Source organism: Rhinopithecus roxellana, chromosome 6 (assembly GCF_007565055.1).
Source record: "Rhinopithecus roxellana isolate Shanxi Qingling chromosome 6, ASM756505v1, whole genome shotgun sequence".
Classification (NCBI taxonomy): Eukaryota; Metazoa; Chordata; class Mammalia; order Primates; family Cercopithecidae; genus Rhinopithecus; species Rhinopithecus roxellana.
Window position 1 is genome coordinate 68540909 of NC_044554.1, and position 26124 is coordinate 68567032.

At 35.5% G+C, this 26124-nt stretch overlaps 1 protein-coding gene across 5 annotated transcripts in view; it reads left to right on the forward strand.

Moving 5' to 3' along the window:
* The window catches only part of POT1 (protection of telomeres 1), a 115612-nt gene that overhangs the window by 11428 nt on the left and 78060 nt on the right, over positions 1–26124 (forward strand). For all 5 annotated transcript variants that reach the window (XM_030932957.1, XM_030932954.1, XM_010355863.2 and 2 more), the window contains exons 3-6: positions 3489–3561; positions 19621–19734; positions 20811–20858; positions 25611–25725. Coding sequence is in view for 4 of the 5 variants with exons in the window: in XM_030932954.1 (XP_030788814.1) it covers positions 20850–20858; positions 25611–25725 (124 nt within the window). In the remaining variant the exon portion in view is untranslated. The remainder of the gene's footprint in view (positions 1–3488; positions 3562–19620; positions 19735–20810; positions 20859–25610; positions 25726–26124) is intronic.

The window sequence follows — 26124 nt, forward strand, 5'->3', positions numbered from 1 at the left end:
GTTTTTTTCAGTAGTATTTCTTTCTGTTGGTGATTAGAATTTTGTTGCAACCTATTCATCTATTGCCCAGTATAGGAATATTTGGATTCTTTCCAGTTTTTGTGATGGTGAATAATGCAACTGTAAATATATATGTACAGATTTTTTATCTGAATATAGGTTTTTATTTCATTTGAGTAAATGTCAAGTGTTCAAATAGTTCCTAAGCAACAGTATATGATACAGCTCGTAGGTTGGCATGCTACACTTCTCTAGATTCAGCTGTTAAGGAGGCAAGGCAACCAAATAGATTTAGGTAGTATATTACTTATTGGCACAGCAGGGAACATGAACTTCATGTTTGCACTGGTTCTTCTTTCCTCCCCAAGTCCCATGGGAGCAGGGCCAGGTACATAATGTGCACATAGAGTTTGTAGCACATCTGAGGGTCACCGAGCTTAGAAAATCCCCAGTTTTTAAGAAGTGTATATTTGTTTATCAGGTCAGCCATAACAAAGTACCACAGATTGGGTGGCTTAAACATTTATTTTTCTCATAGTTCTGAAGGGTAGAAAGATCAGTATCAGAGTGGCTGCAGGATTGGTTTCTTCTGAGGTCTCTCTCCCTGGCTTACAGATGCTCACCTTCTTGCTGTGTCTTCGCCTGGCCTTTTCTCTGTGCTTGCCTGAGACTCTGGTATCTTTCTGTATGTCCCATTCTCTTTTGAGGTCACCAGTCAGACTGGATTAGGGCACATTCTAATGGCCTCTTTTTAACCAAACTACCTCTTTAATGGCCCTGTCTCCAAATACAGTCAAATTCAGAGTTGTTGGGGTTTAGAGCTTCAACCTGAAATTTAGGAAAACACAATTCAGTCCATAACAGGATGTGTTATGTTTTATATATCTATACTAATTCATTTTTGTCCTAAAAGCAAACAGAATTTGTAGAATAGAGTCAGACTCTTATTACAGTTATTCAGTGTATACGACATCTCAGTCTACAATGCACTGCATATATGATGGTGGTCCGTCCCATAAGATCATAGTACTGTGTTTTTACTCTACCTTTTCTAGGTTTGTATATGTTTAGATACATACTTACTATTGTCTTATAATTGCCTACAGTATTTAATACAGTGTATGTTGTATAGGTTTATAGCTTAAAAGCAATAGGCTATATTGTATAGCCTCGGTATATAGTAGGCTATACCATCTAGGTTGGTTTAGGCATACTCTGATGTTCACACAAAGATGAAATTGCCTGACAACACATTTTTCAGAATGTATCCCTGTTGTTCAGCACCACATAATTATATTATTCTCAGCAATTACTCCATTTCAGCATATCTCAGCAATAACTCCCTGCCCATCCTCCCCATTCACAGCGATGCGGTGAGGGCCAGGTGTCTTCCTGCTGTGTGAAGGGGATTTCTTGTACTCTCAGTGAGGAAGGTTGAAATGATGCATCTAGGAGTTTATATAGGGCAGCTATTCAGCTTTACCCCTCCTGATTAAGTTGTCATTTAATCTGATTGATTGTGGTTCTCTTGATTGCTTTGTGTTTTTTCTTGCCTTTTTTGTATGTCTCGTATGTTGTTATTGTTCAAAGCTATACGTCTTGTGTAGGACAGTGGAAATTGAGGTAGTTTTTATTTCTGGGCATGTGTAGGTCTTTCTTTGTGCTAGGCCTTTAGTGTGGTACATTGAGTTAATCTAGTCGGGGTAGAGTTAGGTTTGGGATTTGTTGTTGTTTTTGGTTCTTCAATGCACTAGAGGCTTCATATTCCTCTAGAGTTACTTTGTAGGATCAGAGCTAGTTGACTAGAGGATTTTTCTCTTGTCTTCCCCATCCTTAGTTTTAGATCTTTCCTTTGTGCTTTGCCTCAAATAAGGTCTCCCTCCCTGCTCAAAGTCTTCTCTTCCAGTAGTAGACCATGTTACTTTTTACTAGGTACTGGTTAGCCTTCAACGGGTAGATGTTCTCTGTTCTGGTGAAGCCTGTCTTGGTAGCAGTAGGTCCCAGGTCTTGTGAGTGGGGCCTTCTCAATGATCCTGCTTTGCCTCCAGCTGTATAGGTCTGGGCCTTTCACCTATGTACCTGTTCCTGCCCACCCCTGACAGGGATAGAAGGTTTTTTTTTTCTTTTCTTGCCTTCCAGCTGCAGTGGGTTTCCACCAATAGTCGTGGATTGACATTTTTTTGCCCTTCTCCCAGCATTTGTTCTGAAAGAAAGAAAGAGGAGAAAGATCCAAGCAGAGTTTCCTGCCTTTCGTGCAGTAACTGCTGCTGCCATTGCCCTACTTCTGTCCTGAACCTTGTCAGGTCTGTGGAGAAGCGCATGTAAATGAATATGAATTCTCCTGTGTTTGCAGCTCCGGGGCTCCATGTGTTTTCATTGCCCCATACTTGGCCTCTAGCAATTCATTAAAAGTGTTAGATAAATTTTTCTTACAGATGTCTGGGAACATTTGTCATTTAGGTAAGCAAGTTGCTATAAAAATTTTGTTTATATCTTGGTGTGATTATAAAGTTTGGCTTTTCTTTGTAACTATTTTTTTTTTTTTTCATTTCAGGGAAATCTTTCACTTATCTCTTCTTTAACTTATGACAGAAATAAAACAGTTGTTTTATTCTCATTAGAAGTACCTTGCTTTTTTCAGATTTCTGCTTAGTTGGTTGCTCTGTCACCTCAACTCTGCTGGGTCAAGAAAAGTTTTGAGATTTACAGATTGTTTAACTTTTTGTTGTTGTTACTTTTTTCAGCTTTCTATCTTCTAAATGTAACTACTTTTGTTTTTGACTGTGAATCATTATGCATTGTTGATAACCATATTTTTATTTATGTTCCTGTAAGTAAAATTGAGTTCTATTTTATAAGTAAAATTGATGTATTTTTTGTTAGCTGTATCAAAGTCTGGAATATTAACCTGGGAGGCTAATAGGATCTATTTTTAAATTTTATTTACAGAAACCAGATTAAACACTTCATTTTATCTGAGACTCAAATAACTTTTTTTAAACTGACAGAGCTGGTTAGTCACAGAAGCTGAACAAAGACTAAACTGTAATTGTGTCTTAATCTGTAGATTTGTCCACACTATATTTATGATATTTCCGTTTTGCATTTCTAAATCTTTATTAAGTTTTCATTTCTTTCTAGGAGCAAACATCATTTTATTATTTTTTAGAGAATAATATTACAGATTAAAACAAAGCCAGGGAAAGTTGATCTAGTTATTGGCAAAATAAGGAACTCATAGTACCTACCTAATAGGATTACTTAAGAAATTATATTATAAACCTTGAAGTATTTGTAGACGTGATTTTTCTCTAGAAAAACGAATTCAGCACTGTTCCTTGTCTTAAAATAGTTACCTGAACACAGTACTTTGACTTCTTGAAAGATAAAGCTGTTGCTATAAAAATTCTAATTTTTATTTATATCTTGGTTTTATTATAAACTCATTTGACTTTTCTTTGTAACAATTTTTTTTTTTCTCATTTCAGGGAAAGCTTTCACTTATCTCTTCTTTAACTTGTCGTGGAAATAGAACAGCTGTTTTGCAGATTGGACTACAAGGTATATAGTATAAGCAAACTATTTCTACTTTTTCCCTGTAATATACAAATATGTGACTTCATATATATGTGTGTGTATGTACACACATACACACACATAAATGATTTCTGACAGGTAGTACATTAGTAGTAGTATGACAATCTATAGAATGAAAAGTTAGTCTTTCCTCTAGCAAAGTTTTTCCCAAATATCCCTTCCCTTTCCCTCCCATTTCTTCTATTCTACTTCATGGCCCTTTACTCTCATATCTAGACCATTGCAGTAGCTAACTGGTCTTCCTGCTTCTAGTTTCACTTATGTGACTTAAACATCTTAGCAGCTTAACTGTCTTAAAACTTGGCTTTCAACATGTTACTTGTTACATAGATGTACTTGTTAACTAGGTGTTGTTCTTACACAGCGGGAATTCTTTCTCCATATAGCCCTCAAATAATCATGGTAAGCTTGGAAGGGCTACTTTGTAACACTTAGGGACAAAAGTAGATCTCATCTGAAGCCTGTGGTTGGTTAGAACAGTCTGGAGCAGTAAATGGGAAACAAACTACAAAATTCTACAACTACTGACAACTAAGTATATATCAGATACTGTTCTAGGTCCTGGGGTTATAGCTGTGAACAAAACTTAATTCTTGCCTTCATGGAATTTACATTTTAGGGGAATGAAGAAATGCAAGGAATAATTACATAAAGTAATATTAGGTAGAAATGTGGTCTGGAGAAAAAGCAAGTTAAGATGGTAGAGCTTAAAGGGAGGTATGAGAAATAAATTAATTTTCTGAAGAAGTTAAATATAAATACATTTATTAAGTAACAGATACTTGTAGAAAAGTGAGTTACAGTTGTTTCTCTGTATCTGTGTGAGATTAGTTCCAGGAGCCCCCTATGGATATAAAAATCTGTGGATGCTCAAATCTTATATAAAATGGCAAAATATTTGCTTATCACCCATGTGTAGTCTCCCCACCATTTACATTAAATCATCTCTAGATTATTTATAATACCTAATGCAATGTACATGCTATCTAAATAGCTATACTGTATATTTTTTTTTTTTTTTTTTTTTTTTGTTGAGACGGAGTCTCGCTCTGTCGCCCAGGCTGGAGTGCAGTGGCCGGATCTCAGCTCACTGCAAGCTCTGCCTCCCGGGTTTACACCATTCTCCTGCCTCAGCCTCCCGAGTAACTGGGACTACAGGCGCCCGCCACCTCGCCCGGCTAGTTTTTTTGTATTTTTTTTTTTTTAGTAGAGACGGGGTTTCACCGTGTTAGCCAGGATGGTCTCGATCTCCTGACCTCGTGATCCGCCCGTCTCGGCCTCCCAAAGTGCTGGGATTACAGGCTTGAGCCACCGCACCCGGCCTATACTGTATATTTTTAAATTTGTATTTTTTTGTTGTTGTTGTAGTATAATTTTTTTAAAAAACTTTTTTTCTGAATATTTTTCAGTCTGAGTTGGTTGAATTTACAGATGCAAAATTTGCAGATACAGGGCCAACTGTATGTCGGAAGAAGGGCTTTTTTTCTTTTTTATTTTTTTAGTACTTTCCGTGGTTAGTGCCTTCTACATAGCAGAAACTTGTGTAGAAAGACTTGATATGTTAAGCTGTCAATACTACCCAAAATGATCTATGGATTCAAGATAATCCCCATGAGGATTATAAAACTTTGCTGCAGAAATGTAAGGACTAATCCCCAAATTTGTATGAAATTTCAAGGGGCTTCAAATTGCCACAACAACCTTAAAAAAGAATAACAAAGTCTTAGTACTCAGGCTTCCCAGTTTCAAAACTAATCACAGAGGTGCAGTAGTCAAAACAGTGGTACTGGCATAAGGATAGACAGAGATCAATGGAGTACAATTGAGTCCAGAAATAAACCCATACTCTTTTTTTTTTTTTTTTTTTCTTTCCTTTCTTTCTGAGTTGGAGTCTCGTTCTGTCACCCAGGCTGGAGTGCAGTGGCATGACCTCGACTCACTGCAACCTCTGCCTCCTGGGTTCAAGCAGTTCTGCTGCCTCAGCCTCCCGAGTAGCTGGGACTACAGGCATGTGCCACCACATCTGGCTAATTTTTTGTATTTTTAGTAGAGATGGGGTTTCACTGTGTTAGCCAGGATGGTCTTGATCTCCTGACCTCGTGATCCGCCCACTTCGGCCTCCCAAAGTGCTGGGATTACAGTAAACCCATACTTCTATGGCTAAATAATTTTTTGACAAGGATGACATGTTCAGTCAACAGTGAAAACAGTTAAATAAGAAAAATAAATAAAAGACATTCAAATTAGAAGGGAAGGAGTAAAACTATCTCTATTTAAAAATGACCATTTGTCTTTTCAACAAATAATAATGAGACAACTGGATTTCCACATGCAAAAGAATGAAATTAGATTCTTACCTTATATAGAAAATTTAACTCAAAATGGATTAAACGTCTGTATATGAGAGCTAAATCGATAGTCATTGAGAAATACAGAGGCAAATCTTCATGAGCTTGGATTTAGCAATGGATTGTTAGATATGATACAAAGGGGATGAGCAATGAGGAAAAGTTGATAAATTAAGCTTCATAAAAATTTTAAAATGTTACACATCAAAGAACATTATCATGAACGTGAAAAGACAGTGTATAGAGTGGTAGAAAATATTTGCAAATCATATATCTAATGAGGATTTGCTATCTGGGATATATAACGGACTTCTTAAATTCAACAACAAAAAGATAAACCCTTCAATTAAAAAAATAGGTGATTTGAGTTAAGTATTTCCTCAAAGAAGAAATACAGTACTGATGGTGGTTGATACGGTTTGGCTATGTCCCCACGCAAATCTCATCTTGAATTGTAACTCCCACAATTCCCACATGTCATGGGAGGAACCTGGTGGGAGGTGATTGAATTATAGGCGGGTCTTTCCTGGATTGTTCTTGTGATAGTGAATGAGTGTCACGGGATCAGATGATTTTAAAAACCAGAGTTTTTCTGCGCAAGCTCTCTCTTTGCCTACTGCCATCCACATGAGATGTGACTTGCTCTTCCTTGCCTTCCGCCATGATTGTGAGGCCTCCCCAGCTATGTGGAACTGTAAGTCCAATAAACCTCTTTGTTTTGTAAATTGCGCAGTCTTGGGTATGTCTTAGCAGCTTGAAAACGGACTAATACAGCGGTCTTGGCATTTTGGGGAGTATCTTATCTTCTGAGGCTGTGGCCATCTGTTGGCTTTCTGGAGCTGGAGCCTTTGCAGTGTACCTTGCTAGTTTTTTGTATTTGAAATATTACTCTGAATACATCTGTGCTTCCTAAAGGAAATAGGATAATTTGCATGTATTCAGTAAGCCATTCATGTATTCAGTAAGCCATTCACACATTTATTAAACAATATGTTGAATACCTGTGAAGAGCCGGGCCCTATTCCTAGGCACTGATGAGCCAAACAGACAAAGTTGTCCTTATGCAGCATACGTTCTAGGGAAGAAAGACAATAAGTAAATATATACCTTTTCTAGTTGGAAACAATGCTATGGAGAACATAAGGCAATGGACGAAAGATGAGATGTGAACTGTAAACATGAGAAGGGGAAGGAAGGTATGTATTTATTTGGTGATGAAGAAAAGACTGACAAGTAACATTTGATAAGAGACTTCGAAGAAGTGATGTGAAGATCCTTCAGGTATTTGAAATAAGAGTGTTCTAGAACAGAACTTAGCAGTTACAAAGACTCTGCAGTGTGAGTGTGTGTTTCATATGTGGCAAGGGGAGGCTCAGGGTATCTAAAACCCAGCAGGTGTGACTTGGAGTAAAACTCTTTAATTCCATTGAGCTTTTTTTTTTCCCCTCCAATTTTAAAGATGGAGGTAATGATACCTGCCTTTCTGGATTGTTGAAAGGACTCGAGACAGAATATAGCCACTACTAGCACATAGTAGCAACTCAGTACATAGCAACTATTATTATCGTCGTTACTACTATTGTAATTAGATACAGCTTCAATGAAGAAGAAGACAGTGGAGGGAGGACATCTGAACCCTGAGCCCAGTAGTTTAGCTTCTAATCCCTGCTTTTCTTCAGTTAATTATTGGCCCTTGAATAACATTGAATGTTGCCAGTTTCAAATTTAATCAAATATAAAGTAAGAGTTTTGGATTAGCTGAGAATTCTGAATAGTTTTGACATATAGTAGTTGCAGAAATTGTGGTGATTTATAAATAATTCAGTGCCCTTGAGAAATGGTACCATTTTTGTAAAACCTGTGGGGTCTGGAATAAAGATCCATTTCAAGCAAACTGTTAGAACGTCTGCTTTTATTTTCTTGTTACAAGAATTTTGTGATACATTGTCAAACTCAGATTTTACGTTTTTTGCTCACGTTGCTGTGAAGAACTGTTATATCAGTTAATTTTTTTCTCACTTCTGCTTTGAACAAAGAAAAGGAAAATCAGCGTTGTGTTAGTTTTCCATGTGCAATGCTTTTACTAATCAGTGATATATCTTAAAATCTTGCTTTAGAATTTAGGGAAGTAATGCATTTGCCATACAGTTCATGTCCTAAAGCTCATAGTGCAAATCATCAGACCATTTCTCTGAGATTGATCACTGATAAAATTTTTAAAATATTGATTGAAATATAGTTCTAATCTAGTTGATATGGCACAAAAATTCTAGAGACAAATATACTACAAAGAAGTTTCTGACAGTCATCAGGGAAGGACACTAGGAAATAAAATAGAAAAAAGCATGCATGCATATACACACAATCATGCCTGCTTGAGGCGATTTCAGATAGGCATTAATTGCTCCAAAGGAATCCCTGTGTAAATATCTATTTTGATAAGGTGCTTTTTTTAGTTTGTGGCCCCAGTAAAGGTCTGCTATCATTACTGTTATTTGTATTATTCTTTCCCTTGAAGGCAAGGCTTTATTTCAGCTTAGTTAAAATAATTAATATTTGAGATGACAGTTCTAAATTATTAAGAATTCAGTGTTGGTATCTTATAAAAATTTTGCATTTATGAACATTAAATAAATGTCAGGTGCTAATATGAATACAAAATCTCATTCACTAAAGAATTTTTGAAACATTTGTTTTAACACAATACAGAAAATAGTGTTGGGGTAAATGTAGGTACAGTTGCTCTGAGAGAGGTGTGTGTACATTATATTTGTATGAATATATTTAAACATTTATCTGAGTGTATAAATCTGTTATACTTTTTCTCATTACTCTTAGGGTGTGTCTGTGTACCTGTCTATGTTACACACCTATGTGTGTTTATGTTTGGGAATTCATAACTGAAAGGGTTTTTCTAGTTAACATTTTAGATGTTTTGAGGTATAATGATGTAAAGAGATGCAAATTCTAATTTCTTATGAGGTAAGGAGATTAAAGAACTTATTTTTCTGTTTCTTTTCCTATCCTTTGTTTATTTTACATAGTTCAGTAGCAAATAAAGTCTATATTTAAAGAGCCGTTAGGTAGTAAAAATCATTGTTTCTTTTTCAAACATTTATTATAGCCAATTTTTAACATTTAACCAGTTTTTTCAGAATTAGAATTTTACTAATAATACTACATTTGTATGAAATCTTACAGATTGCAAAGTGTCTTCGTATAAGTTTTTCATTTAACTGTTAACCCTCTGTGATGATGGTGATTGGCACTTTTATTATGAAGATAACCCTCTAAGGCTAACATTTGTTACAGGGCTTAGAATAAGTAGAGAAACCACTCTATCTCCACACCTTTTTTTCTTACCTCATGGTGGTATTATGGACTTGACAATCTTACAAATATTTGTCTGAGAAGATTTTGTTGTTTTTGTGTAGTCATGATTTTAAAACATTCAGACAGTATGGCAGGCTATAAACTGAAAAGCAAAAGTTCCCTCATTCCCACTGAATCCCCTGCCATTTCCCAGTCCCATTCTTCAGGTAAAAATCACTGCTATGCTTTTTTTGGTACCCTTCCAGGTTTTATATATGTGTGTATATATATGTGCACTTGCCTTTGTGTGTGTCTGTGAGCATGGATAAACCTGTATGTGCATATTTTTCAGCAAGTAACTGTGTTTTGCAAGTTGCTTTATTTTTACCTAATATATCTTGGATATTTTAGAGATGTATTTTAAAAATAAATACATGCTATTGAATATCAGAGATCAATTTGTCTGTATTTTAAATATATTTCACCTTTATCCTTTCAGATTTTTACATTTATTAAATGTTTATTTGAGAAACAGTATAAAAGGGTTATGATATGAATTAACAAAACATGTATAGTATATCTACAAAACATGTACATTACATTAGGTATCAGTATTTTACCTGACATGTAAAATGTTTTCTGCTATTGAAATACATTTTAAATAGGTATTCATTAAAATAGAATAGAACTACACTAGTTAATTAGTATTTGTCAGATAACAGAGGTTGTTAATAATGGTAAGTCAAGGTTTCTTGCTTTTAAAATGATGTAAAGACTGAGGTCACATTTACTTTAAATTATTTCTGGATTTAAAACCCAGAAATGCTGATTATTTGAGGGTCTAATATACCCATTTATTATAGTATCAAGATTGAAGGTTGTTCCAACCCAAAGGTAAAACTTTTCGCTTAAAGGAATGAGTTTTCTCCAATTTGATTCTTAAACCTTCGTCTTTGCCATTTGCTTGTTCCCTTAAGGGTAGCGTTGTATTTGAATACAGTAATCCTAAAACACTAAAATGAATTTTAACAAGATTTTAATTCTTGCTTTGGTAGACTAATGTGATATATTTTGCAGAAATACACATGCTGCAATTAAGCCTTCCTCTGTGTGAGACAGTTTTTGTTTTAGTTTTCGTATTTTAAAGTCAGTTTTCACATTTAATATGTGGACTTAAAATATGAGGAAAGACTTTTCCAAAGGATTCTGAAAGTTAAAAGAAATTACCATAAAACTGTCAAAAATAAAGACATTTATTAATACCTTTTTTCTCCCTGTATCCCTGTTAGAGTTAGTTCTGAAAGAGGAATTAGAGTGATGCCTGTCTTGAAAGTCAGGAGATTTGGATTCTCAGCTTGGTTCATAGGTAATTAACTGTATGTGACCTTAGACCATTTATTTATTCTCTCTGGCCCTTATTTTCTTATCTGAAAAATGAAGGTGTTTGATTACATGATCTCTAAGGTCATTTTAAGTTCTAAAATGCTAAGAGTCTATGAAGTAAGTTTTGTAGTAGTTGTACAGTTTGTTTTAAGATTCGTGAAGGTATACTGTCTACATATGTATGAATATTAATATCTTTGATTATTTAGTTGTCCAAACATTTGTTAAGTGCTTTTATATTCTATGATAGATGTTAGAGATACAGCAATGAATAAGACAGTCATGGACCTTACCCTCATAGAGCATAGTGTCCCATGGAGAAGAATTAAATAATTATTACATAATTATTTTATCCAGATATGATATGTAACTATGAATATTGAATAGTAGAATGAGAAATGTAATGGAAAAATGATCACAGGGGTACTTGGGTTGTAGATTGCAAGGAGAGAATAGCATATACAGAGGCCTTGAGCAAGCATCCTGGAATGTTTAATGAATTTTGAGAAGACAGAATACAGGGTGAGTCACACAATATGTAGCTGGTGAGGTGGGTAGGGGTCAAATCATACAGTGATTTGTAGACAATTTAAGAATTTTGGTTTTTAATGCTAATATTATTCACCTACATTACTTCCAATTATGACCTTGGTATTAACCCAATACATGCAATTACTCAGGAAATATGTTTTTATAGAGAAACATTTTCTGTTAATCACTACCCTATTAGCCTTCAGGTCCCTGGTTTCTGTCTGTACCCTTATTCTTCAACAGTGTTTTGAAATAATGATAACCTAATAAGATTTGTAAGGTCAATGTAGAAAAATTATTTAATGCTTGTTAAAGTCAAATAAGTGTTTTTCATTTTGAATTATCAGTCATTTTATATTTTCAGTGCCCTTTTCCTGCTCACTAAGTGTAACGACTTGAGAATTTCTGATGTATTATTTGTTAAAAATTAGCAAACTAATACACAAGTCTTGTAATTTATGCTATTATTTGCAGGATGATTTGCTTATTTCACCACTGACTGTTTATTAGGAGGTACTAACATATAAAAACCTTATTTGTTAATATGCAAATAAATAATCTGATATACTTTTTAAATACATTTTTAAAGCTTTGGTTTTTTTAAAAAATACTTTACAAAAAAAGTTTTAGGTTCACAGCACAATTAAGAGAAAAGTAGAGAGATTTCCCTCACATTCTCTACCGGCCGTTATGCATAGCCACTTCTGCTATCAACGTTCCCTCACCAGAGTGGTATTGCAGTTGGTGAACCTGCAATGACATCATTATCACTCGGAGTCCATGGTTTACATTAGGGTTTACTCTTGGTGTTGTACCTTCTATGAATTTTGAAAAATATATTTCGACATATCTACCATTATAGTACCTTATAGAGTATTTTCCACTGCCCTGTAAATCCTCTGTGCTCTGCCTATTCATCCCTCCCTTTCCCTAACCTCTGGCAACCTCCCATCTTTTAGGTAGAATCATACAGTATGTGACCTTAATTTTGCGGGGGGTGGAGCAGTTAAGTTAATTGTTGATTTTCTGAAGAACACTTCTTATTGTTAAGAAGACCTTTTACTGACTTCATTTTTCTTCTCTGAGACTGGTTTGCAGTAAATATTCTATTTGGCTATACTAAACAGGGAATTGTTTAATGACAAGGGGGCTCACTCTTTGTAAGGCAGTGTGACAGGGATGACAGAGTAGTACAGACACAAAAGGGAAATGACCCCTTTGCTAATATTTAAGTATCTTAAATTAGTTTAAAGATTTCAGTGATTCCAAATATGTTTTTAGTTTTATAACATGTATATGCATTGATAAAGCCTTCTTACTTTTTGTAGCATAGTATTTTTTTCTCCAGGCTGGTCTCTTAACTTTTTTCACCCAATGGAGTTAAACATCTACTGTGGTATGTCAGAATATACTCTTGGCACAGAACTATGTAATGCCAATTCTTGTTTGAATGGCTTCAGTATACTCTTCTCAGAAGCTTAGAACACCCCATATAAAATCTCATTTTTAATTTGATCTAATGAGTGTTTATACAAACTAATATTACCTGTTATTTATTTGTTTATCTTTCTTATACTCTGTGTACTTGAATTAGTTTAAAAGCCATTATGATTTATAAATTCATGGAAACTGGATCCTAAGACCCATTTATTTTTTCCCTCTTTGTTTAGTTCTGTGCTTCAGTCTTTGTCAGTATTAATTCATTCATTCACCAGATATTTGTTGAGCACTATGAACAGAGGCCTCTGGCAGCCATTTATATGAAATATACACATGAATAAGACATTATTTTATTTTTATTTTTTATTATACTTTTAAGTTCTAGGGTACATGTATGTGCACAATGTGCAGGTTTGTTACATATGTATACATGTGCCATTTTGGTGTGCTGCACCCATTAACTTGTCATTTACATTAGTTGTATCTCCTAATGCTATCCCTCCCCCTTTCCCCCACCCCACAACAGGCCCCTGTGTGTGATGTTCCCCTTCTTGTGTCCAAGTGTTCTTATTGTTCAATTCCCACCTATGAGTGAGAACATGCGGTGTTTGGTTTTCTGTCCTTGCAATAGTTTCCTCAGAATGATGGTTTCCAGCTTCATCCATGTCCCTACGAAGGATGTGAACTCATCCTTTTTTATGGCTGCATAGTATTCCATGGTGTATATGTGCCACATTTTCTTAATCCAGTCTGTCACTGATGGACATTTGGGTTGATTCCAGTCTTTGCTATGGTGAATAGTGCCACAATAAACACATGTGTGCATGTGTCTTTATAGCAGCATGATTATAATCCTTTAGGTGTATACCCAGTAATGGGATCACTGGGTGAAATGGTATTTGTAGTTCTAGACATTTGAGGAATTGCCACACGGTCTTCCACATGAACTAGTTTACAGTACCACCAACAGTGTAAAAGTGTTCCTATTTCTCCACATCCTCTCCAGCACCTGTTGTTTCCTGACTTTTTAATGATTGCCATTCTAACTGGTGTGAGATGGTATCTCATTGTGGTTTTGATTTGCATTTCTCTGATGGCGAGTGATGATGAGCATTTTTTCATTTGTCTATTGGCTGTATAAATGTCTTCTTTTGAGAAGTGTCTGTTCATATCCTTTGCCCACGTTTTGATGGGGTGGTTTGATTTTTTGTTGTAAATTTGTTTAAGTTCCTTGTAGATTCTGGATATTAGTCCTTTGTCAGATGAGTAGATTGCAAAAATGTTCTCCCATTCTGTAGGTTGCCTGCTCACTCTGATGGTAGTTTCTTTTGCTGTGCAGAAGCTCTTTAGTTTAATTAGATCCCATTTGTCAATTTTGGCTTTTGTTGCCATTGCTTTTGGTGTTTTTAGACATGAAGTCTTTGCCTATGCCTATGTCCTGAATGGTATTGTCTAGGTTTTCTTCTAGGGTTTTTATGGTTTTAGGTCTAGGATTTAAGTCTCTAATCCATCTTGAATTAATTTTTGTATAAAGTGTAAGGAAGGGATCCAGTTTCAGCTTTCTACATAGAGCTAGTCACTTTTCCCAGCACCATTTATTAAATAGGGAATCCTTTCCTCATTTCTTGTTATTGTCAGGTTTGTCAAATATCAGATGGTTGTAGATGTGTGGTATTATTTCTGAGAGCTCTGTTCTGTTCCATTGGCCTATATCTCTGTTTTGGTACCAGTACCATGCTGTTTTGGTTACTGTAGCCTTGTAGTATAGCTTGAAGTCAGGTAGCGTGATGCCTCCAGTTTTGTTCTTTTTGCTTAGGATTGTCTTGGCAATGAGAGCTCTTTTTTGGTTCCATATGAACTTTAAAGTATTTTTTTCCAATTGTGTGAAGAAAGTCATTGGTAGCTTAGTGGGGATGGCATTGAATCTATAAATTACCTTGGGTAGTATGGCCATTTTCACGATACTGATTCTTCCTATTCATGAGCATGGTATGTTCTTCCATTTGTTTGTGTCCTCTTTTATTTTGTTGAGCCGTGGTTTGTAGTTCTCCTTGAAGAGGTCCTTTACATCCCTTGTATGTTGTATTCCTAGGTATTTTATTCTCTTTGAAGCAATTGTGAATGGGAGTTCACTCATGATTTGGCTGTTTGTCTATTATTGGTATATAGGAATGCTTGTGATTTTTGCACATTGATATTGTATCCTGAGACTTTGCTGAAGTTGCTTATCAGCTTAAGGAGATTTGGGGCTGAGACAATGGAGTTTTCTTTTTCTTTCTTTCTTTTTTTTTTTTTGAGACGGAGTCTCGCTGTGTTGCCCAGGCTGGAGTGCAGTGGCGGGATCTCGGCTCACTGCAAGCTCCGCCTCCCGGGTTTACGCCATTCTCCCGCCTCAGCCTCCCAGTAGCTGGGACTACAGGCGCCGCCACCACACCCGGCTAATTTTTTGTATTTTTAGTAGAGACGGGGTTTCACCGTTTTAGCCAGGATAGTCTCGATCTCCTGACCTCGTGATCCGCCTGCCTCGGCCTCCCAAAGTGCTGGGATTACAGGTTTGAGCCACCACGCCCGGCCGAGACAATGGAGTTTTCTAAACATACAATCACGTCATCTGCAAACAGGGACAATTTGACTTCTTCTTTTCCTAATTTAATACCCTTTATTTCTTTCTCTTGTCTGATTGCCCTGGCCAGAACTTCCAGTTATTGAATAGGAGTGGTGAGAGAGGGCATCCCGGTCTTGTGCCAGTTTTCAAAGGGAATGCTTCCAGTTTTTGCCCGTTCAGTATGATATTGCCTGTGGGTTTGTCATAAATAGCTCTTATTATTTTGAGATACGCCCCATCAATACCTACCTAGTTTATCGAGAGTTTTTAGCTTGAAGGGGTGTTGAATTTTGTCGAAGGCCTTTTCTGCATTTATTGAGATACTCATGGGATTGTTGTCTTTGGTTCTGTTTATATGATGGATTACGTTTATTGATTTGTGTATGTTGAACCAGCCTTGCATCCTAGGGATGAAGCCAACTTGATTGTGTTGGATAAGCTTTTTGATGTGCTGCTGGGTTTGGTTTGCCAGTATTTTATTGAGGATTTTCGCCTTGATGTTCATCCGGGATATTGCATGTATATTCTGTTGATTTGGGTTGGAGAGTTCCGTAGATGTCTATTAAGTCCACTTGGTGCAGAGCTGAGTTCAAGTCCTGGATATCCTTGTTAACTTTCTGTCTCATTGAACTGTCTAATGTTGACAGTGGGGTGTTAAAGTCTCCCATTATTATTGTGTGGGAGTCTTAAGTCCCTTTGTAGGTCTCTAAGGACTTGCTTTATGAATCTGGGTGCTCCTGTATTGGGTGCATATATATTTAGGACAGTTAGCTCTTCTTGTTGAATTGATCCCTTTACCATTATGTAATGACCTTCTTTGTCTCTCTTGACCTTTATTGGTTTAAAGCCTGTTTTGTCAGAGACTAGGATTGCAACCCCTGCTTTTTTTTTTTTATTTTCTATTTGCTTGGTAGATCTTCCTCAATCCCTTTATTTTGAGCCTGTGTGTGTCTCTGCACGTGAGATGGGTCTCCTGAACACAGCACACTGAGGGATCTTGACTGTTTATCCAATTTGCCAGTCTGTGTCTTTTAATTGAGGCATTTATCCTATTTACATTTAAGGTTAATATTGTTATGTGTGAATTTGATCCTGCCATTATGATGTTAGCTGGTTATTTTGCTCGTTAATTGATGCATTTCTTCCTAGCATCAATGGACTTTATAATTTGGCATGTTTTTGCTGTGGCTGGTACCGATTGTTCCTTTCCATGTTTAGTGTTTCCTTCAGGACCTCTTGTAAGGCAGGCCTGTTGGTATTGAAATCTTTCAGCATTTGCTTGTCTGTAAACGTTTTTATTTCTTCTTCAGTTAAGAAGCTTAGTTTGGCTGGATATGAAATTCTGGGTTGAAAATGCTTTTCTTTAAGAATGTTGAATATTGAACCCCACTCTCTTCTGCTTGTAGAGTTTCTGCGGAGAAATCCGCTATTAGTCTGATTGGATTCCCTTTGTGGGCAACCCGACCTTTTTTTCTGACTGCCATTAACATTTTTTCCTCATTTCAACATTGGTGAATCTGACAATTATGTGTCTTGAGGTTGCTCTTCTTAAAGAGTATCTTTGTGGCATTCTTTGTATTTCCTGAATTTGAATGTTGGCCTGCCTTGCTACATTGGGGAAGTTCTCCTGGATAATATCCTGGACAGTGTTTTCCCGTTTGGTTCTATTATCCCCATCACTTTTAGGTACACCAATCAAATGCAGATTTGGTCTTTTCACATAGTCCATAGTCCCATATTTCTTGGAGGCTTTGTTCATTTTTTTTTTTTTTAACTCTTTTTTTCTCTACACTTCTCTTCTCACTTCATTTCATTCATTTGATCTTCAGTCACTGATACCCTTTTTTCCACTTGATCCAATCGACTAGTGAAGCTTGTGCATGCATCACGTAGTTCTTGTGCCATTGTTTTCAACTCCATCAGGTCATTTAAGTTCTTCTCTACACTGTTGGTTCTAGTTAGCCATTTGTCTAATCTTTTTTCAAGGTTTTTAGCTTATTTGCGATGGGTTCAAACATTCGCCTTTAACTTGGAGAAGTTTTTTATTACTGATTTTCTGAAGCCTACTTCTGCCAACTTGTCAAAGTCATTCTCTATTCCAACTTTGTTCCATCACTGGCGAGAAGTTGTGATCCTTTGGAGGAGAAGAGATGCTCTGATTTTTAGAATTTTCAGCTTTTCAGCTCTGGTTTCTCCCCATCTTTGAGGTTTTATCTACCTTTGGTCTTTGATAATGGCGACCTACAGATGGGGTTTTGGTGTGAAGGTCCTTTTTGTTGATGTTGATGCTATTCCTTTCCGTTTGTTAGTTTTCCTTCTTACAGTCAGGACCTTCAGCTGCAGGTCTGTTGGAGTTTGCTGGAGATCTACTCCAGACTCTGTTTGCCTGGGTATCACCAGCAGAGGCAGGAGAACAGCAAATATTGCAGAAGAGCAAATGTTGCCACCTGAGCCTTCCTCTGGAAGCTTCATCTCAGAGGGGCACCCAGCTGTATAAGGTGTCAGTCAGCCCCTACTGCGAGGTGTCTCCCAGTTAGGCTACTCGGGAGTCAGGGACCCATCTGAGGAGGCAGTCTGTTCATTCTCAGATCTCAAACTCTATACTGGGAGAACCACTGCTCTCTCTTCAAAGCTGTCAGACAAGGACGTTTAAGCCTGCAGAAGTTCCTGCTGCCTTTTATTCAGCTGTGCCCTGCCACCAGAGGTGGAATCTACAGAAGCAGGCAGGCCTGGTTGAACTGCAGTGGGCTCCACCCAGTTCAACCTTCCCAGCCGCTTTGTTTACTTAGTCAAGCCTCAGCAATGGTGGACGCCCCTCTCGGAGCCTCACTGCAGCCTCGCAGTTTGATCTGCTGTGCTAGCAGTGAGCAAGACTATGTGGGCGTGGGACCTGATAAGCCAGGCATGGGATATAATCCCCTGGTGTACCGTTTGCTTAGACCATTGGAGAGGCACAGTATTATGGCAGGAGTGTCCTGATTTTCCAGGTACCAAGTGTCATGGCTTCCCTTGGCCAGGAAAGGGAATTCCCCCACCCCTGTGCTTCCCCAGTGAGGCGATGCCTGCCTCGCCTCACACTCTGTGGGCCGCAACCACTGTCCAACAAGTCTTAGTGAGATGAACCCAGTACCTCAGTTGGAAATGCGGAAATCACCTGTCTTCTGCATGACTCACACTGGGAGCTGTAGACTAGAGCTGTTCCTATTCGATCATCTTGGAGTGATCTCCATTATTTTTAGTCCAAGGAACCTACAGGACTTTACGGGCTTTAAAGGTGTTAAGAAACGTTTGTAAATAATACACAAAGAGAAAAATGCTAAAATGCTATGTAGGAGAGTTTAGAGGAAGGTAGAATTACTTGTTTTTGAGAGAGAATCAGTCATAGATTCTACCAGGAAGAAGGCTAAACTTTGAAATATGGATAAGGTTAGACATGTACAAATAGGAAACATGTTTTTTATTTGTAGCAGTGGCTCAAAGTAAATGAAGAATATATGTGGAAAAGCACTATACTTTTAAGAAGATCCAATTTGTCTAATATTGAATGGGAAGTGTGTAGAAATAAAACAGGCAGAGTTGGTTGGAATGAGATCACTGAGGGCCTTCAGTGCAGTTTTTATATGTATATTCAAATATAAATCCACATTTACGAATATAATAAACACATTTTAATTTTTTTAAAAAAGCTGTGATTGTTATTTCTATGCTGTTGAATATATGCCAGAGGAAGGGTTGTAACTTTTTACTGAATTGTGTGTAGCTACTGTTAACTTCAGAAACATTTTTCTTATGAATGCTGATGTCCAGCTTTTAGTCATTTATTCTTTTCAAAATTTTTCTTCATGATAAAAGAAATACATACTCAGTCTTTTTAAAAAGTTTAGATTCTGCAGGAAAATAGAAAGAAAATGGTCATCTGTACTCCAACATTTGCATTTGGTGTATAATATTTACTTTTGAAAACATTTTTAAGTGGAACACAGAATAAAAAGAGGTAGTTTTTTTTCCTGCTTGGATAATTTAGAACTGATAAACTGTTGGCTTCCCTACTTCTATTTATCTTCTGTGCTAGTTTGATAAACAACTTTAAATCTTTGACTAAAATCTTAAGTTTTCATTTAATCAGAATGTATTGGTTTGAGGTCACTTGAAAGTAGAGTGTATTTTTCAGTTTGTAAAACTGAAAAAAAGTAACTCATTTGTTATTTTTATTCCAGAAATGTGTTCATTTTATTTTTATTTTTATTTTTCAGTAAGTGTTACACAAGTTTGGGTTAACCAGTTTTCTGCTTTATAGAAGTAATTTGTGTTCTAAAGATAATAATATAAATAAGGATTTATATGACATTCCAAATTATAGATATTTTGGTGATTGACTCAAAAACTTTTCTTTTCCCTGTGTAGGACACCATTGCAGTGGCTAGATTTATTGTTTTTTTAGCTTCTTCATCTATAGGCAGAGATGGTAAATCTTGCATATTTTTGAAAGCATTTGAAGACCTCAAAGCAACTGTTTATGTAAGTATGTAGTTTTTATTCTCTAATTATATTGCAGATTTAATGAGCTACAGTGATGGGATTGAAAGTATTTCTGTTAATCTGCAGATAAACTACTTGGTCTGACTAAATTATTTTAATTGAATATTTTAAGTTTAAAAAATAGAAGTTTTTTCTTGGTTTTATGTTTAGAATGACTAGATAGAAAAGGGAATTCCTTTATAATACTTCCATAATTACTTATTAATACTTATTAATTAATACTTAGTGAAATAATAAATACTTAATAATGAAACTTACAAAACTGCACAGACATTCTAGACTGGATATTATTCTTTGTAATTATACTATCAGGCACTTTGCTCTACCTGATTTCCCTTTAAATTAATCACCTACCCCTCTTTAGGTAAAACTGATTTTTTCCTTCTATTTTATTCATTGTGAAGATGGCCTTCCTCTCCTTTCCTCTTTTAACACTCTACTTTACACACACACACTTGAAAACTGCCTTTTTGGTCAAGGCTACTAGGTAGAATTGGGCTAAGCCAAGTGCCTGCAGGCCAACATCTGCCTCTTTTTTTCTAGTATGCACAAAGGTACTATAAGTGCTGGCAGTGGCTCTGCTTGATATTAAAATTAATAAATTAGGCTGGAGATGGGTAAAATTTGCAGTTAGAGTGATCACTGAAGCACTTCCTTATTTTTTTTGTTTTCTTTCTGAAAACGTCTAGGGTTCTATGTAGGAAAAATTTTGAATATCAGCTCTGATTTTCCACTTCTATTGGACTGATAGAAGTTTGCATTATTTTACATTCTATCCTGAGAACTGAATATTGCTATGCTTCAAATTTAATCTGTAAGAACACTAATGTTTTAATAAAGTACATTTTCATTTGACCTTACATCTTTGCCTTTTTTTTAAGTTTCTGTAGCTTAGACAACTTTGCACATTTCACTCTTAATTTGTAAGCCATAACTTTATGTCATCCTAGTGAATTCAAATATTTTACAAGTATGTACTTTTACTACAGCTAAAAGCCTGTAATCACATTGGAGGTTATCTGTATACAAATAAGTTCTTTCTTTTTTTCCTTCAGGTTTATGTCAAATCTGTAAGAGCTTTTTCTACAGAATCAATGTCTTTGGTAAGATGATATTCAGTTTAATTTAGAATATTACACCTATACCCGTATATACCACACATATACATAGATACATGTATATGTATATTCAGTCCACTTTGTAGTCTGATTTTGATATAGTATCAGTACACTGGAAAAACATCATCTTTACTTTTTTATAGCTGATAATGTTTTATCGGAGTGATATATTTTACCTAGTAATCAATATCTGAATATTCTGTTGTCTGGAATAATATCTGCTGATATTTTGTTTAAGCTATACATACACAAGAAAAATAAAGTAAGTTTTTACCATATGAAGATCCTTAAATTTTTGTTTTAAACCATAGGCAAATTCATTTCTTTTTACATTAGCTTGTATTTAACCAGACAATTTTGTGCTGAATTATATAATTGAACAAATTATATAATTTTAAGTAATTTTCTTATGATACATTTCTCTTTTTTTTAACCATTTTTCCCATTATTTTAAAGCGTAGGTATAGCTAGAGCTTCCTCATAGCAATAGGAAAATTCTCATTCCCATTTTTATAGATAGTCTACTTGTAAGCTGAGTGAAACTGGAAAGAAGATATTAATAATTTATTGGTCTAGTTTAATATAATGTTTATGTTCTACTTATGTTTTTGAACCTTTAGTTTCAAATGGACAGAATTCAGGAACTGTTTCTAGTTGACAATGACTATAGGATACAGATACTAAATTCTAAGTATTAGTATAATTAATATTTTTGCGGGGGGACTGTTACCAGTAAAAGAACTGATGTACTTTTTAAAAAATGTTAATTAGCTCTGGTATAGTTCCCAAAATTGTTATAGATTGTTTAATTTAAAATATTTGATATATTTGTGAACCTGTAAATAAGGCAGGAATAGTAAAAGCCTCTGAACAATAAGTTAAATCAGGCATAGCTCTATTTGACTTTATTTTCCTGACTCATCAAAAGATGCTCATTTGGTACATTTCCACATTTTTCAACTGAGCATGGATCTTGCAGTTGATATCAAGAAAACTGACAGTTACTGTTTTTGAGTTTCTTGTTTTCCTGAAAAAGTATATTTTTTCAAGGATATAGTATTAAATATGTAGTCTGTGAGGGCCAGGGTGTTTTTAGAATTTAGAAAATAGAGTATTTTATTTTTCAGTGGTAGAAAGATTGCTTTTCAAGTGACTCAGGGTGATCATTTGATCTTGTACTGTCTTCAGGATTTAAAAGCTTTACTAGCCCACTTATGTGGAATCTGAAGGCCCAACATAAACTATCCCCTATATTTTTATTCAACCTAGTCTTGTCATTACCTTTGACCAGTACACTCCAGCCATCCAGACCTCTTGGATTTTCAAACATACTGAATGTGTTTTCTCTGCTTGGAACACTGTTGCTTATCTCATTCCCAACTTCTGTACTTCATTTAATTAGTTCTTTCTTTAAATATCTTTTCAAAGAGACCTTCTAAGACAACTCTAAGACATCTCTCCGCTTTTATGGTTTGTTCTTCCATTGGTGCAGGGGCTATTTGTGTTTCGTTCACACTTATTTTTATCGCCCTGTATAATACATGGCCCATCAATGAATGAAGGAAGGAAGGACAGAATATAAAGGAATGAATGAGTTGAATTACGCTGCTAGGTGTCTTTCTCTCTGTAGACTTTTATTGTCTGCCGTGCTTGATTTTTGTCAACTGGTTAACTTTCTGCCTATGCTGTGAATTGCATCTCATTTAACCCAGTGCTCACATTTTCTTGACTGATTGATTCTATAATGGGCTGCCACTTAAGCTATCAAAAAAAAAAAAATTGTTCATGTCTATGTGAAATGTGGATCAAGTGATGTACTTAATGATAGTGCCATCAAGTTATCTTTAGTATATCATGAGCCGATGGTTTTCTCATGGACATGTGCCTGTGCTGTGCAATACTGAGCAACTAGCTGTGTGTGGCTATTAAAAATTCAGTTCATGATTTGCACTAGTCATTTAAATTCCTGAATAGCCACAATATTGATATAGACTATTTTCATTATCACAGAAGATTCTCTTGGATAGTGCTGTTCTAGATTATTTAGTGAGCAATAAAAAACCTCAACAAGTATTTTTGTAAGTACTAAATAGTTTTATTAACCTAGGAGTTGTTAGGATGCCATAAATATTATATGCCTGTTGCTTTAGATATTAGCCCTGTGCCTTTTGCACCAGCAGTGTGAAACTATTTTCAGACCCCTGATTACATGATGCTAGTATGTGCTATCACTTCTCCTTGTTACTTGTCCTTCAAAATTTAGATTTTGTTGCCACCTTCAGAAAGCCTTTGCTTACCATTCTGGCTAACTCCACTATTTCTCTAGCTAACACATTCAAACTGATTTGGATGTCCCTCTACAGTCCTTTTTTATGGAATACAATAATTTATTGTGTCAGCAAGGGAGACCAATTCACTACTAAGATAGGGCTTTTTGGGAATCATTTAAATTTAATTACCTTGTTCAAGTGTGAGCTTACTCAAGGGTACATTAACCAAACTTGTAAGAATATTAACCTAACTCATTAGAGAATGATTAAGAAGCAAAAATATCAATTTATGAATTTATAATGAGGATTATATCTTAGCTGTTGTACACATAAATACTTGCTGATTTACATGGAAAGCCAAACAAGAAGTTGTTTATTGGTAATGAATAAACAAATGCCAGTTACTTGGTTGATTATAATGGTTAGTGTCATTGAGTTTTGCTGGCCTTTCCCATTCATCTCTCCATGAGATATTAAGATAGAGTATTGAGTGTACACTAAGCACACGTTTTCTCCCTACTATTCAGTATGCTTCTCTTTCATTATTTCTCTTTCCATTCCATTATTCTGTCGTTCTTTTTTTAATCATTGATGAGCTAGCTAGCTTTTATATTGAAGTTTGATTAGATTAGCAAATTCTACTCTTTTGTTTAAACTGAGAAGCCTCCTTGGAAAAACTAATTAATTTGAGTTTAAAAATTTTAACTCTCAGAGTGATAGGTGTCCTTTTTTTCATTTGATGTTGGGGCCACCTATCTAAAGCCCTTTAAGGCTTTTTTTAGTATCACTGTTAATATGCAAACATATCCTTGTAAACCACTTTCCCTTTTCTTTCCCAGCTTATTCACAGTTACTTCAAAAAATAGTCTTTTGCTCTCTTATTATTATAGAGCAAAAGGAGCTCGCTACCTGATGTGCTATAAGCCAATACTGTGAAATTGAATTTTTAAGAAAAGAAAAGCTGAAAGTCAGTCAGCACCTAAGGAGACATGAGCTGAGCTCAAATATGTCTCCCTGTGCTGTCTTTAAGTCAGTAATTTTATTAGAAGAGTTTTAGAGAGTAGATACTCGGATTAGTAAGTCATTAGTAGGACGAAAGGGGAGGTTTGGAAAGTCCTTGGGCATGCACAGTTATTTCTTCACATTAACGCATGGGTTGCACGTGCAAATTCCGGTGGAGTTAGTATGATGAATGTGATGGAAATTCATACTGTGATGTCAGCAAGCTCGTTCTCAAATTCCAGTCAGCCATCTTGGTTTCAACTGATTTCAGGTAGTTTGTTCTTGCTCTCAACAATCAGTAGGAGTTTCAGTAGTGTCTCAGCGAGTTGTTTCTTTTCTTATCTGATACTCTGCAAACTCAAGAATTTTTGTTAGTTGCTGATTTCAACTTTTCAGTAAGTTTTCATTTCTTATCTACTATTCTGTAAGCCCGAGAATTTAGGCATTATTAGTTTTAATTCTTTAGGGTACAGTTTCATTATTAGCATTTTAAATCTTTTTATACCATTTATGACTCAAAACCTGGCTTGAATTATGAGTCAAAATCTAGGCCTGCGGAAAATCTCTATAATAGCATGGGGGTAAAGGGAAGAGAGAAATTTTACCACAAGTTTTGAAGTGATATTAGTTAAAAAATAGAACCAAAATCTCTTAAGTTGCATTTTTTAGAATTTGCTCTCTGTTAACAATTTGATTTCTTGTCCCCCAGCTACAATTTCTTGACCAAATAAGCTGGGGATGTACTAACTTAAAGATAGCTAGGATGATTTAATTACTTAAAGATTCCTTGAGAGTGTCCTTAAAAAAAAGTTTTCTAAACTTACAAGAGATGTAACTTGTATTGTTAAGACTAGTATTCTAGTTACCTTTTCAGGGCTTCTAAAAATAACTCATCATGCCTAGTCATTTACCTTTAATAAAACTCTCTTTTCTTAGACCTTTTACATTGAAGATGTACATATTTTAAAAAAGTATTTCTTGTTTTCTGTTATTGCTTCAGTTTTGACATGTATTGCTGGTATTTCACTACAGATGCTGCTTGATTTACAATGAGGTTACATCCAGTAAACCCATCATAAGTCATAAATGTTATAAATACAAAATGCATTAAATAGCCTACTAGACCCATTCTAAAGTCAGAAGATTATAAGTTGAACCATCATAAGTCAGGGATTGTATGTATATACTGTTTGTTCCTTTTGTATTGGAGAATTATAATGTTTTAATTAGATTATAGGTTATGCCTTTATGAGCTAGTGTGCAAATTGTACCATTTATAAACAAAGTTCTAAGGGAAACTAGTTGGATAAGCTAAGCTGTGTTCATTGCCTTTTTTTCAGGTTACAGCTTCTTTTAGACACTTAAAAGGATAAAATACAGTTATGGATTTGCTGCTAATATTATTGTAACATGATTCTACAATGTAAATACTTACTATAAATGTATTCACTGTCTTCTCTTTTAGGTTCCAGCAACAAATTATATATATACACCCCTGAATCAACTTAAGGGTGGTACAATTGTCAATGTCTACGGTGTTGTGAAGTTCTTTAAGCCCCCATATCTAAGCAAAGGAACTGGTAGGTATTAAAACTGGTGGAATTTTTATGGAGTAGAAATGCATTATTGATTTAGGAACACAGTTCCATCAGTACCCTAAGTCCTAGAATAGAAGCTCAGTTCTGACCTATAATTGCCAAACAACACTGATACAAATTTTTTGGCTAGTTTAATTTGTAAAATAAACATGATCTTTAGATTCTAGAGTCTAGTTAAAGACAGTAAGGAAAAAGAATGAAGCAAAGGATGCCAAACAGCAACGTGAAACCATATGAACGTATAAAATTCACTGGTAAAGGTAAATATATAAACAAATGCAGAATACTGCAATTCTGTAACATTGATGCATAAATCACTTTTAATTCTGGTATAGAAGTTGAAAGGCAAATATATAAAAGGAGCTATAACTCTAGAAGTAT